General features: G+C 35.6%; 2 protein-coding genes across 2 annotated transcripts; both read right to left on the minus strand.

Annotated features, from left to right (window-relative positions):
• Positions 1-793: 793 nt before the first annotated feature.
• Positions 794-4,389, minus strand: LOC114732307 (uncharacterized). Its single transcript, XM_028919603.1, has 4 exons — positions 4,146-4,389; positions 3,939-4,058; positions 1,363-1,581; positions 794-982 (listed from the first exon to the last, which is right to left on the minus strand). Exons 1-4 carry the CDS (start codon positions 4,321-4,323, stop codon positions 942-944), a joined length of 558 nt encoding a protein of 185 aa, XP_028775436.1. The 5' UTR covers positions 4,324-4,389; the 3' UTR covers positions 794-941.
• A 2,643-nt stretch (positions 4,390-7,032) lies between these two features.
• Positions 7,033-11,703, minus strand: LOC114732304 (very-long-chain aldehyde decarbonylase CER3). The gene is made up of 11 exons (XM_028919601.1): positions 11,464-11,703; positions 11,115-11,335; positions 10,776-11,008; positions 10,434-10,653; positions 10,208-10,329; positions 9,862-10,118; positions 9,639-9,746; positions 8,585-8,791; positions 7,848-7,958; positions 7,484-7,657; positions 7,033-7,296 (listed from the first exon to the last, which is right to left on the minus strand). Exons 1-11 carry the CDS (start codon positions 11,512-11,514, stop codon positions 7,117-7,119), a joined length of 1,884 nt encoding a protein of 627 aa, XP_028775434.1. The 5' UTR covers positions 11,515-11,703; the 3' UTR covers positions 7,033-7,116.
• Positions 11,704-13,627: the final 1,924 nt, after the last annotated feature.

The following is a 13,627-nucleotide window of genomic DNA, read 5'->3' on the forward strand; positions in this document are numbered from 1 at the left end:
ATTTACTTCATGCCCGCCACCATGCAAATCCAACTAGCTTTAAGCGAATGGATATTTGCTAATGGCTTAGGTACCGTGATTATAGAGTTTTGAGAGCTATGTATGCTCGTGGGTATGCACTTCCGGCTAATAATGGACCCCCATCGGTTTGAAACTCCTCCTTAAATGCCGGACCAGACATCTCAGCCATTCAAAACTTGCATTGCATTTATTGAGATTTGAATTTTTATAACCAAGACTCCAACCAAAATTTGAATTGGCTTTCTGTACTTCCTCGAGTGATGTCATTTGCAGTCAGTATTTGTAACGAGTGACACAGATCCACATACACCTGCATGTGCAAGTCGCTCCTATCCTCCACCTTTATTATCTTTTTCCTCTTACGACCCCGAAGAATCCCAAGTACTAGTCAAAAAAATGACGAATCATAAGCCAGATTAATTATTAGAAACAGGCTTCATCCATGACAAACAATACTCCCTGGTTTGGTATCTGTTTAGTCATACGGCCCGTATTCCAACTAATACTTTGACTATTGTGCAAACTACAGACACCCACCTGTTAGAACTGTTCAAAGAAGTACCATGTCTCCCAATTATCATGAGAACTTGATCCAATCCGTTTCGGCTGACTGCACAGTCTAGTCATTTCGAAAACAACTTGAGCAGAACAAGCCAAGTTCCTCTTAATTCCACCAATCCAAACATAGAAATGGCTATATGTTGACGTAACAGGTTAGGCTTAGCTTTGAGGAGACGTCTAAACTACCGAATGAAATATCTCAACCATAAGAGAAACTGGGGAATGGAAGTTATGACTGACAATTACATATGATGTTCTTCTAAAAAGAGGTTAACTGCTGAAATTTTACATATATTCATCATTTGTACAACTAAAACAAACTGTATAGGAGAAATAACTTTCACATCCCAAAGTTCCAATCAACAACGAGCTGTTAAATGAGGATTGAGGGTGACATTCCCTGCAGCACAAAATGAGAACCTCATGTTTGTAGCTGGATTTCATACGATAGCTTCTAAGGCATACCATACTACAACTGTGCAGAGAGAAAATACAAATACCAGAGCTTTTTTAAGAAAATACAAAATACAAGCTTTTCCCAATCAAAGGGCCCTTCAATTTCCATGCCTTTTATGTAGTAAAGTTCTAATCAAACAAGTCTACAATAAATTATTTGCTTCAAAGTTTTCTCTTATGTCTAATGCTCTGTCATGATGGCATAGAACTTTGATTAACGTAACTGGGAAGCTTATCGACTTGAATAACAAATTCAGCATCCACCGGCAGTAGATTGGACCCACATAGAAAAGATAATGAATTGTTAAATAAGCTAACTAATACCTGGAGCAGAATTTGAGAGACAAGTTTGGCACACAGTGTGCTTGACAGCTTCTATGTGCCCTCGAGGATGCTGATCAGAGGGGCCTGATCGAGGAAGATAATTTTCAGATCTCTGATTTGCATTTCCTGAATAGTCGGCTGGTTGATTCACTTTCATAGTCAATCTTGTCGTTGATACAGACATCCTTATCTTTTCAAAGAATGAGGAAATGAAGGGGGCTGTATTGAAAGAGCACAATAAGAACGTACACATATAGATGTATCATCAACAAGGCAGGTCTTAGTGCAATATAATCAATTGGCTATAACATCGATATATCCTCAAAACTTCTGTAATTATAACTATCCATATATAGATTGTAGTTAATAAAAATGTCCTCTTTAAGACAATGTTCTATAAATCTCCAAGGGATAGCATAACTTCAGAAGGAGTGAGCTAAGACAACAGAGTTTCTGATGCCCAAAATGAGAGTAAATAAACTCACCTTAACTCAGGGAAAAAATAATAGAAATAAAAACTCGCCTTAAGTCTAGGACTTAGCCTTCCTAGTTCAAGGATTCATTTTTACTTATTCCAGTTCAACCAAAATTTTCATTCTTTGGTAACTGGTAAGGCTGTTTAGGTCCTGTTCTCCAGTCTAGTATAAGCTTCCAGCACACTCCAAACACTAGGATGAAAAAGCATCCAAATAAACTATCAAACTGTGTAAAATTTTGGTGGGACCAAGAGACTGGAAAGACATCATGATCAGGTAAGACAGCCAACAAAATTAAAATCTCTACTTATTTTTCACATTTAGGCGCAAGATAGCTCACAAGTCATTGAGAAATATAATTATGCTACACAAAGATGGTTCGATTCCCCATGTGTCAATGGGTGTTTGGATAGAAACCAAACCATGGTTTCACAAGTGCTTTTACGGATTACGAAGTAAATATGTGGAGGAGATTATCTCGTTTTGCGGAAAAATGCTTCTGAAACCATGGTTTTGGATTTTCCAAACACCCCTTGAAGTCCTGCTTTGATAACCAATTTTAAAGATATTCCTACTTGGTTCTTCCATTGGGTTAGAATAAATTGATTTAGAAGTATCAAGGAGGAGGAAGTTATACGATGAGAGTCAATGATCATTGTCCTTAACAAAAGAATTAGAGGGCAAGAAATTTCCACATATATTCAATTTTGAAGTAAATGGATGGAGATGCATGAGGAATGTCACCCAAAGGCAATAGACCTGTCTGCCTCCTCCAATTATGATCCCTTCTTTGTTATTTGTTCTCTGGTTAAATCATTAATGGGATGGACCTTCATTGACATGTCATAGTGCCCATTTAAAAAAAAACGAAAGAAAGAAAGAAACAAAATATTTCAAAATGAATGTGAAGACTAGTGCCCATTCCACTCAAGGGACAAAATGAGCAGAGCAAATGAACATAGAAGGATTTCCCAAATAACTTTAGCACCTTGCCACCGAGCAGCCAGATATCTATCCCCGTTGCACAGGGACCTTTCAATGGATAAGTTGGGGGGGGGGGGGGAGACTAAAAAATAATTCTGGATGCTGGGAAAATGCAATTGTAGGTTGTTTTTCTCCATTTCACATTAATTATAAAAATGATGGTAAAAGAATTCTGCCAGATGACCGAACTGATTGGGAGAATAAAGGCATACTCGGTGCACTTTCTTTTTAACTTTAACTGAGATCTACAACTACAAGAGACAACTGTAAATGCAAGCATTATTGGACCATCATAAGGCATAATGGCTTATTCTGTTCACCAAGATGCTAAAGATCTTCACAGAGCTGTGACAAGCATATTTTATCCTCTTGCAAAGAAATGATTTTGATGTAGTTATGACAATATATATATCTAATAGATATTCAATCCTATTTCATATTTATCTGCAGGAAAATTTGGATTTTGAGGTCCATTTAATCCTTATGAGGACAGTATGTATAAAAAGGAAGGGAAGGGTTATTATAGGCAAGAAGCAAGTTGCAGGGCATCTATTACCGAGGCCTGAAAAGTGAAAACCGTCTTTTGGAGATTTTTCCACACTCCGACAGACAAACCTTAATTGTTTTCTACCAACAGTTGCAACTTCAAATCAGTTCTTCTGAATTTCCGATCTTTCTCGATTTTATTACATTTCAAATACTCCCCGGCCCCGGTAGGAGAATTGTCAGAGAGAATACGATGGCTTACAATTTTCTGAGGATTCAAAAGGCTATTTATCCATCATTGCAGTGAACTTCGACTTTAAGTATAAAACAGAGAGAACACTAAAATATATATGGTAGCTATAAAATAGTGCCAGTGCAATAATTGAAAGAACCGAAGAAGAGACTGAGCGGAACCAACCAGCCCAAGCGCTATTCAGATAAATAATTCAATAAGCAATTAACAAGAAAAGCTTCAGTAATAAGCAAACTAAGAACTAAGAGGTCGTGTTACACGTAGTTAAAATAAAGGTAATAGCTATATAACTTCAGAGAAGTAGAAAATGGGTCACCAGCTTTAGCCAACCAAGATGTTCTGCAAATGTATATATAAATAGGAACAAAGAAGCATACCTTGAAGCGAATGAGGAGGACCAGCAACAGGAGCATACATATAGTCGTCAGATTTCATATACTCCCCGAGCTGCTCTAGAAACGGCTTGTTTTCTATAATGGGTTTTTTAAATTCGACCACTGTCTCATTTTAAAAAAGAAAACGTTGTATTCATCCTAAACCCAACAAAAAAACTGTAAAAGACAAATTCTATGGAATAGACTGACCTCTAGTTGAAGAAGCGAGAGAATAAGGTGAGCGAAAATCAGTGGGCACCGTAGAGAGCAAGGGAGCATACAAGAAAGTATCGGATTTGAGATAATCAACGACCCTTTTCACCAAATGCTTCTTTCTACCCTTGAAACCTTTTGTCTTCTGAACTCGGAGACGTGCTCTGTTCTCCATTTCTCACCTTCCCGCGCTGTGAAACCCAAAATGCGAAGATGACTTGTTCAGGAGGGAACGAGAGTTCCCCCGCTGTGGCGGTTACAGGGAGATTCCCGAAGGAAACACGTGTCGCCTTCAGAATTGGCCAGTGTCACGTGTCATTTTGCTTTGCGGCCCGAACTCTTTCGAGCTCGTACAAGAGGCCCGATTAAAAGCCCAGAATATTGTTGGCCCAAAAAGTAGCCCATATATTCCCAGTGTTTGGCCCAATATTACGTTGAGTTCCTGAGCCGCATGCTTCGGCGCCGTCAGCCCACGAAAACTTCACCCCGAAACGCTTCTCCATTAAATAAATAAATAAAACAGAGATGAAGCGCTTTTTTTTTTTTTTTTTTGCTACAAGAGAGGCTAAAAGCAAGTGGGATCATATCCCATACAATCTTCCTGCACAAGGTCCCTTAAACTAGTCGGGCAACAATAAAAAAAACGAGATTTTGAGATCCCCATTTTAGCCAAGCTATCAGCAACCTTGTTGCTTCTCCTCGATATATAGTTCACCTGGACATTCCAATCGAACTGCAACATTTCCTGAATCTGAATAAAAAGCAGACTGGCGTTGGTATTTGACTGGTGAGTAGAGAGCTGTTCTATCAGGATTTTGGCGTCTGATTCAAGGATGATGTTTCTGAATCCAAAATCCCATGTGAGCTTTAATCCCCTATACATGCCCCATTCTTTCGCCTCTTGTGAGCTGCAGATTCCCAATTCATGGGTAAATCCAACAATCCAATGACTCTTATGTTACGTTTGGTAGAAAGCATTAAAAATAAGAGATTGAGATTGAAATTGTAATTAAGAAAATCTATTAAAAGAGTGCAGATTGCTTGTTATATGGGATTAGACAAACCCATAAATGTGATATTAAAAAATGTCAGGAGATGGGATTGGAGAATGCCAAGTGGCATTCTCCCATCTCACCTCTATGGATTTGCCTAATCCCATATAATAAGTAATTACTCATGTTAAATACTATTTTAATGATTTTTTTTTAATTATAATCCTAATCCTAATCCCTTATTTTCAATGCTTCGTATCAAACGGAACCTTACAGGCACTAAGTAAACCTCGACAACCAGCTTTAGAGGAGTTCAATTTCACAGCACCATCCACATTTAATTTATTCAGGAAGATATGAGAAGAATGTACCAACAAAAAAAAAAGAAGATATGATAAGACATGTCTCACACCATCAGTGGAAGGTGGATGCTGATGAAGGGTCGTAGTTTCTTTTTACTTCTACTCTTTCTTTTGATGTTTTAGTAGTATTCAGTTACCATTCAAAAAAAAAAATGACATGAGAAAAGATATATATATATATATAGAGAGAGAGAGAGAGAGAGAGAGAGAGTGCGATCTTAAATTCTGAAAATGACGCTGAAGGGATGATGCTTATTAAAAGAGGGGCAGACCAAAACGGCCCTACCTAGAAACATAGTGATTTTTAAAGAAACTGGAAGCTTAATTGTAAGTTATGTAAAACTTCATTTTTAAATTTGTGTGTTATTTGAGTTATGAAACCCAAAAGCTTAATTAGTGATCATGAACAAAAAATCATAGAAGCTCGATTACTTGTAGTTAAACTTTTAATTTGATTCTTATCGGTTTTTAGCTGTCAGGAGTCTGTGTTTTTGCTTGTAAATAAACTTCTGTTAATACCAGCAAAGAACCTAAGCTCTTCAATGTCATTAGTTTTTAGAATAAGGTTTTTAGAGGTCATTATTTGTCTTCTCTGAGATCTTGAAGTGTCATTTTCCCAATGTTTACTTCAAATGAAATTAAGTGGGGAATATATTAGCATATACATAGCGGGATTGAATCAATGTGCAAGTGAAATATCAAATATTGGAAGATATTGGAAGGCTAAATATTTGTTAAAAAAATGAATAAATAATTTATCTAAATGCCTGGATAATTGAAAAACACACACATTCAAACATAAACTATTGAAATAAATTCCATTCAATCAGAATTAGTTTATTGAAAATCTAGTTGAAAAAGAACTAGAACCAAGACCAAGATAAGCAAGAAAAAGAAGATAGCACTTGTAATCTTGCTTGAAATTTAGAAAAATTTCTCAGTACACAACAAATAAATTGACGAATACTCTCTGATCAACATTATTTTAAGATTTCAACTACTCACATAAGTTGTCATACAGCCTATCATTTGCTAAATTTTATTCCTATATATGCCAAGACAATAACAAGTTTGATTAAATTCGAATGACAACTTTATTTTCGTTGCACGTAGAGAGAATTGCAACATGTTTACACTGTACTCTAATAACTGTTGATCTGGCTTCTTCTTGATTATCTATAGCTTGAGGAGAAAGTACCTTCAACTTTTGATTTTGCATCTCTCATGCTAAGAACAGTACCTTTCCTTTGATTTTCCCTTTGCCATTTAAGATTCTTAAGTTAATTGCTGCCTATTTCTTTATAGGATATTCATAACCAGAGGAAGTAGCGTAAGTAGTGTTGATTATTTTAATAAGTACCAAGCTCGATAGAAAGTACAAGCGACAGAACTAAGAGAACTTTCATTTCATTAAGTAGCCTGGATATATATATAAACATTTATAATGTCACAACATGGATGACAGTATAAAAACAAGACATTATAGAATTGAACTCCCCCTAATTAATTGTGGCCCTACCAAACAGAAAAGAGAGCCATGCACATTAATTAAAATGTTCCTTCGAAGTTAAGTAATTTCTCCATCATCTTATGATTGTGAGAGAGAGAGAGAGATCAATTTTTCAGAGCTGGCTTTGCTGAGACAGGTCTTAGACCGTGTTTGAGTGCTGCATTCCACACAACATCAATCCTCTCAACGTCTATGGCTCCAACTTCATGATGAGTCCAACCTTCAAGACTGTGAACCATACCTCCAGCATGGCACGCATGCACTATTCCTCTCTCCAACGTGTACTGCATAAAACCCATGTAAAACATATATCAGATATACTAACACCAGTAAGTAGATCACTCGTGTCTCTCTGTTTTTTTTTTTTTTTTTTAAAGTTATATATAGAGGGTTTGACATATGGTAAGTCGTCTTTTGTGGACCAAGTTTATGTAAGAGTTAATTAATTGACAGGTAGGGCTTATTGCTTACCTCACAGTAGCCAAGACCTTCCACATCATCAGGCACTCTCATGGCGGCTAGATCGCCGTAAGTGCAGTCTCTTCTGAAGTGTAATATAGGAGGAACAACAAATTGATGAAAATGTGTTCCACTTGGTGCCCAGCTTTGCTCTCTGGGAGTGATCCACTTTCCAACAATCCATGTCTGCAAAGAGCAAATAAATTTGTCACGAAAGGCACGCAAATCAAATGGTTTTCTCCGATCTCCATGTATATACAATGTTCAAAAGCTTGTAAGGAATCAAGCAACCTTGCCGTGTTTTGATCGTTATACTAATTCTGAGAATGTTAAACTAATGTAAAGTTCGATCACTTCAACCAACTGTATAATATACCTTGCAGTGTTGCGCTGCTTGGTATTTTGTGACCTGAACAAGATAGTTTTGGTGTTCTGGAGAGGCTTCCCTTTGAATGCTCTTAAAACGATCAGTTGAAAAAGTCAACATCTGCAACAATGATTGTAGCTATCCCACTTAGTATTGATATTAATTGGATCACTAACCTCTGAAAATTTGATTTCAATTCAACTTATGGCTATGCACATATTCTATATTAAAAAAAAGTGCACATGAATGGCTTCAAGACAAAAATACTTATTATTATGAATGAGCTCATGTATGCCTGAAATATGAACTGGTGTTTGCTACACACAGAAACATGGGCCACCCGTATGGACCTCATGTCGTGGGGTTGGCGATCTTATCACATTATATCTCACATCTATTATTATTGCTACTCTCTAACCACTTTGAGTAGGTCAAGAAATTAATTCAATGTCAGATATCAGCATATAAATCGTTCACCATATTTAACACGCCTAACAACAGTATATAATATAATAATGTGATATCATACTCCCACCAGTCCTTCTTATAAGATACTTGGAAGGAAGATTTCTTGTCATTTTTACAAGATACTACCATATTATCCTGCTTATTCAAGGCTGGTTTATGTTTTCCAAACTTAATTTAGGGAAAGTTAGGGATTTTGTTAACTTTCATATAGAGTTAATGAGTTTTGAAATCCAGCACTGGTTAGTGAGTTATGAAAAAGAGTATACGATGGTACTTACCAAAACTCTGACTTTCCTTCGGCAAAGGTAGAGGGCGATTGCTCTCCCAAGCTTAGAAGTAGCACCAGTTAAGAAGACCTCATTAACATGTTGAGGGATTTCATTGAGGATGACAGCAGCAGTAAGGGTGTTTCCATGAACAACTCTAACCTTAAGGTTTGGGTGTTTGTCCACAAACAGCTTCCCACCTCCGTTCAGAGATTCGTTCTGTACAAACAAAAGTCACTGGTTAGAATTTCCTCCATTTAAAAGCAAAGATCCCAAATGGTCTTGAGCTTGAAATATCAGCTACTGTTACTCTATACTCGTACGAAATGAATTGAATGCTGGCTCTATAGAGGGTGCTTCATTAAATAATGCTCCTGTGTGCAGTTAGAACCACTTAAATGTAGATGTCCTCTTGGCCCCTAGATAATTTTTTTTTTCATTAAATGAAAGTGGCTTCTTATTATTTCATTTAAAACTCCTGCTAACTGCATATTTCTCACCCATCATGTTACTTCAAGATTTTGGAATCATCTTTTTTTGTTTTTTTGTTAGCATATTTTTGAAGAAAGAAGAAAATAGTGAACGAAAAGGGGGAAATTTTATGCACATATTTTTCTCTTTAAAGTTGACAAACGGGTCACTAAAAATTTCTAATAGATTCTTACACATATTTTTGAGCTGAAAGAACCAAATATCTCTTTAAACGATTTTATCGTTATTTTGAACTGTTGTGCAATGCCGGTGTACTTGGTTTTCCATATCATTTTCAGAAGGATTTGTCTCTCAGAACAGTTTGGATTTGACTCCAAAATTGACAGATCCATGTTCCTTTATTGAATTTTAAAGCACACGTCCTGATCTTGCCAGGTATTCAGATCTAACTTAAAAGTGCATTAAAACCCTCAACAAACTTGCCCACAGAACACCAGAACCAAGTTCACTTAGGTCTAATATGTGTGTGCATGAATTAATCTATCTGTATATGTATTTGTGTGTGTATGTGTGTGTATGCCTTATTTTCAACTACATAAGCACAAGACATAAATGCAAGTTTCAAAATGAAAACCTTGTTCAAGGCAGCGAGGCTGATGACTTTAACCCCAATTCTGTCAGCCCTGAGGATTGCTTCCTCAATGTGGTGATTGATGCCCTTGGCAGCAAACGGTAAGAAATACTGTAAAAGCAACACAACACAAATAATAAGAAACGTGAAATCGTCAATTTCTTTTTTCCCTCTTGCATCATTCATAGTAAATAAAGAAAATTAAAGACAAATTCCTCAGGTCTACCTGGAAACCAATCCTAGGGACAGCCCATGTTTGATGCAATCGACCTCTAAGGTGGTAGAAACTATGTAAATAGGTTTTGGAGAAAGCCCACATGACAAGTATAACCATAAGAGCAATTGGCCATTGCGGAAGTAAGAAGATCCTCATTGTGTACGGCAAAGAAGCAAATGATCGAAACACAAAGGCAGAATGCAAAGAGGATGCCACATCCACTCCGTGAGCCAGGAAAACAAAATCTGGTACCTTCCCATTTTCGCCTGCGTTAATGTAACATACAAATTTCACATAAGTATGAATGGAATTAAGATGAAATAATTAGTATTAATATGAAACCGATTATACCAACCTGAACTTAATTCCTTGTGCATCTTCCATGATTTTTCGTTAAGCGTGTTGCCTAGTACGTCAAAAAGAGGCATGAAGAGGCAGAAATTAGTGCCCTTATCAGTGTGGTGTAGACTGTGATATCTGTATAAAACAAAAGAACAAGTAAATATATCCATATCTACAAAACATATGGATGTAAAGTTAAAAGATTTTTTTAGATGTATATAGGAGAAACGGAAACTCACGTTGGTGTATAAAGCATGTATCGCAGAAAGGGAAATTTGTCAAATAGTTCATGCGGAACGATTTCAACATTGGAGTGGCCCAAGCACCTCAGAAAATCAAACATCAACAAGTACCCATATATCAACCCTACCGATCCATATCCAAAAAGCGAAGTCCCAAGGATTGGAATTGCGATGATTGATGCCAAAACAAGATGCTCCAAAGGCGTTGCATTTCCAGCTGAAGAAGCAAAACAAGTTGAACAAGATTGAGATTGAGGAACAAGAGGAGTAGGACTTGATTAAATTTCTGAAGAAATTAGGAAGATAATTAAGTAACATCATAAATCAGAAGCATCTCACCTGTAAATGACTGAGGTACTGGGGATGAATGATGAAATGAATGATAATGGTTGTAAAGATAGTCGCTGTGAAACTTTCTATGAACCAAATAGTAGAGGGGCTCTGAGATCCCCACATGGAGAGCCAGAAGAACAATTAAACCTTTCATGTTCCAAACAGGAAGGTTTTGAAGAAACGGAAACACATAGAAGATCATGGAAGCAATTAATGCTTGAAGGATTAAGAAATTATCCCTGCAGAAAGAGAAAACGAAAAACACTTAACTCCAATCTGATCTGTGTTTACGAAACCCAATTTAGACGATATTCTCAGTTCATTATAATTTCTTATATTCTTTACCAGTCCCACTCTTTGTCAACTTGCTTGAAATCAACCCCACGTTGGATGATTCGTCGATTTCGGGTCAAAAAATGCATATTGCCGTAAGAGCCCCACCAAACATGCAGCCAACCTCGAAGAGCACACAGGATGAGTAAATGAAGGCACCAGCTAGAGTTGATGTGTTCATCGTGAAACCTTTGATGCAGAACTTTTGCGACAAGTGGCCCATACAACAGATACTACCCAGAAACATAGTTTGATATCACGGAAACCCAAGTTAATACCACCAAAAAATTATAACAGAGAAAAAGGAAGCACAATAAGAAGATAAAGAAATTACACAAAGAAAGCAATAACATATATATACCTTGAATACGCCAAGGTTCTCCCATGGCCAAGCTGCTAAAGGAGCACTCATTTTACAGAGAAATCTTCAATATATGTATCCTTCTAACTTTGTCAGGCAAAGCAATCGAATTCAACTCTATATATATGTGTGTGTGTGTGTGTGTTCAATATAAGCCGGTGCAACCTTCACTATGAAAACCTCTAGAAAGCCGATATATAATAGGAAGGGGAAAAGAGTTCAAAGCAGGAGAATAAATTCCAGAACAAGAAGTGGTTGGGTGGCGGAACTTTTTGCCATACTTTGCTGAAGTAAGGATTTTATTTATAGGCGTGTGGGGAAGAGGATTGAAGAGTTGAAATCCAATTCCGATACAGTTAGCTAGGGCTGCCTATCAGTCACCATTATTAGTTTCTCACTGATATTTATTATTGTGTAATAATTACTATACAATTATTTTAATATGTGCACTTATATTAAACGCGTACGTAGTTCAGTGGATATGGGTGGGTCGGATGGAAAGGACGGTTGGCCATAAAGAGGAAGACAGAAAACAGGATACGATAGGCAGCCTCCGACGCGTTGTTCAGTGCAGTCACTTGGCACCGCTGGAATGGTCGTCTTCTGCGCCTTGCTGATCATAGCATCGCAGCTAAACCAGTCTCATGCAGTTATTACACGCCCACCATAATCCATTAATATATCTATGTACTATATTCACTCTTCTTGGTTCTATAGGAAGAGAAGATTTTTTCCCCCAAGTCACCTTATCAAAATTTTCATATGAATATATAATTTTTTCTTTTATTTAATATTGCATGAACTTTGCACTCTCATGAAATATAGTATCTATTACATAAAAATAAAATTTAAAAAAATTATATTTTAAGACAAAGTTAATAACACTTAAATTCTTTTATTGGGTTAAAAGTAAAAACATGCATATTAGAAGTCATTTATAAATAAAACCAAAATAGTATATATATAGTGCAGTGACCTGAAACATTGGAACGGATGGCATATATTTCTGTGCTAGTTTATTAAGTCATCATTAAATTAGGTATTAATATATTTTTATTCGTTGATTAGGAATGTTCAAAAAAAAATTTAATTTCTCTTTAAAGTTTGTAAATTTTCTTATATTAATAATACCCCGTTTTATATATAAGGTGTTTTAAAAAAAAAAAGATAAAATTAATCCAAGTTACCTACTTCCACTACTAATTTTCATTTTATGTGTGTCAATCTCTTTCTCACACACATAGCTTTCTTTTTAATTGTTCTCTTTTTCTCTTTAAATTTTCTCTAAACTACTATTGGTCCCTATATTAAGTCTATAACTCTAATTTAATGCTCCCAGTTTTGGGCTAACTTTTTTAAAATAAATAAAATGAGATGATATAGCTTTTAAAAAGGCTTTAAATATGGTGAAACATTTGAGAATGGGCCACTCCTAAGTCCTAATTTATTTTTTTCTTTATTTTTATTATAATATAAAAATGAAATTAAAATTCATTTACAATTAGATTTTGCTTTATTTGATTCTTCAAAAGTAATTATTTAATTTTATTTTAGTTCCTAAATATTTTTCTCATCAAAGTAATTATTCTGTTAACTGAAGTTGCACGTTACGAAGATTATGATAAGTTCACTGAGACGTAACATAAATAAAAATTGATCCTACTTTTTTTTTGGCCGGATAAAACTGATCCTGCTTGATTACAACTCAAATATTTTTAATATCAATATGTTTCATTAACTGACCTAACCTTACACACTACATCAACCTTATATAATTAATTGCAATTAAAGGTTAAAAATATTTTCTAAATTTTTCCTATCTTATTCTTTTAGTTTTTACTTTTTTCATTTTATTTATTTTTATTTTATGTACTAATGCTGGAGAAATATCATTAACTAACTGAAATTATAAGAGAAATACGACCCAGTCATCAAATTTTAACTTGTTTAAATCAGTCCCTTAAGTTTCGACCCTTTTTTTAAACCAAAAAACAAAAAAAAGCATCTAGCCTTTTATATTTAAACGCGTAAGAATAAAAATGAATTAAAACTTAGTTAAATACCACCAAAGTGCTAGTAACAGAAGAAACAAAACAAAAACACAAACACATCTTCCTAAAATTGGAGTATTTAATTCGTATATGATATATGCACCAATTATACA

This window comes from Neltuma alba, unplaced genomic scaffold (assembly GCF_004799145.2).
Source record: "Neltuma alba isolate B1F8T4 unplaced genomic scaffold, ASM479914v2 tig00012899_pilon, whole genome shotgun sequence".
NCBI lineage: Eukaryota > Viridiplantae > Streptophyta > Magnoliopsida > Fabales > Fabaceae > Neltuma > Neltuma alba.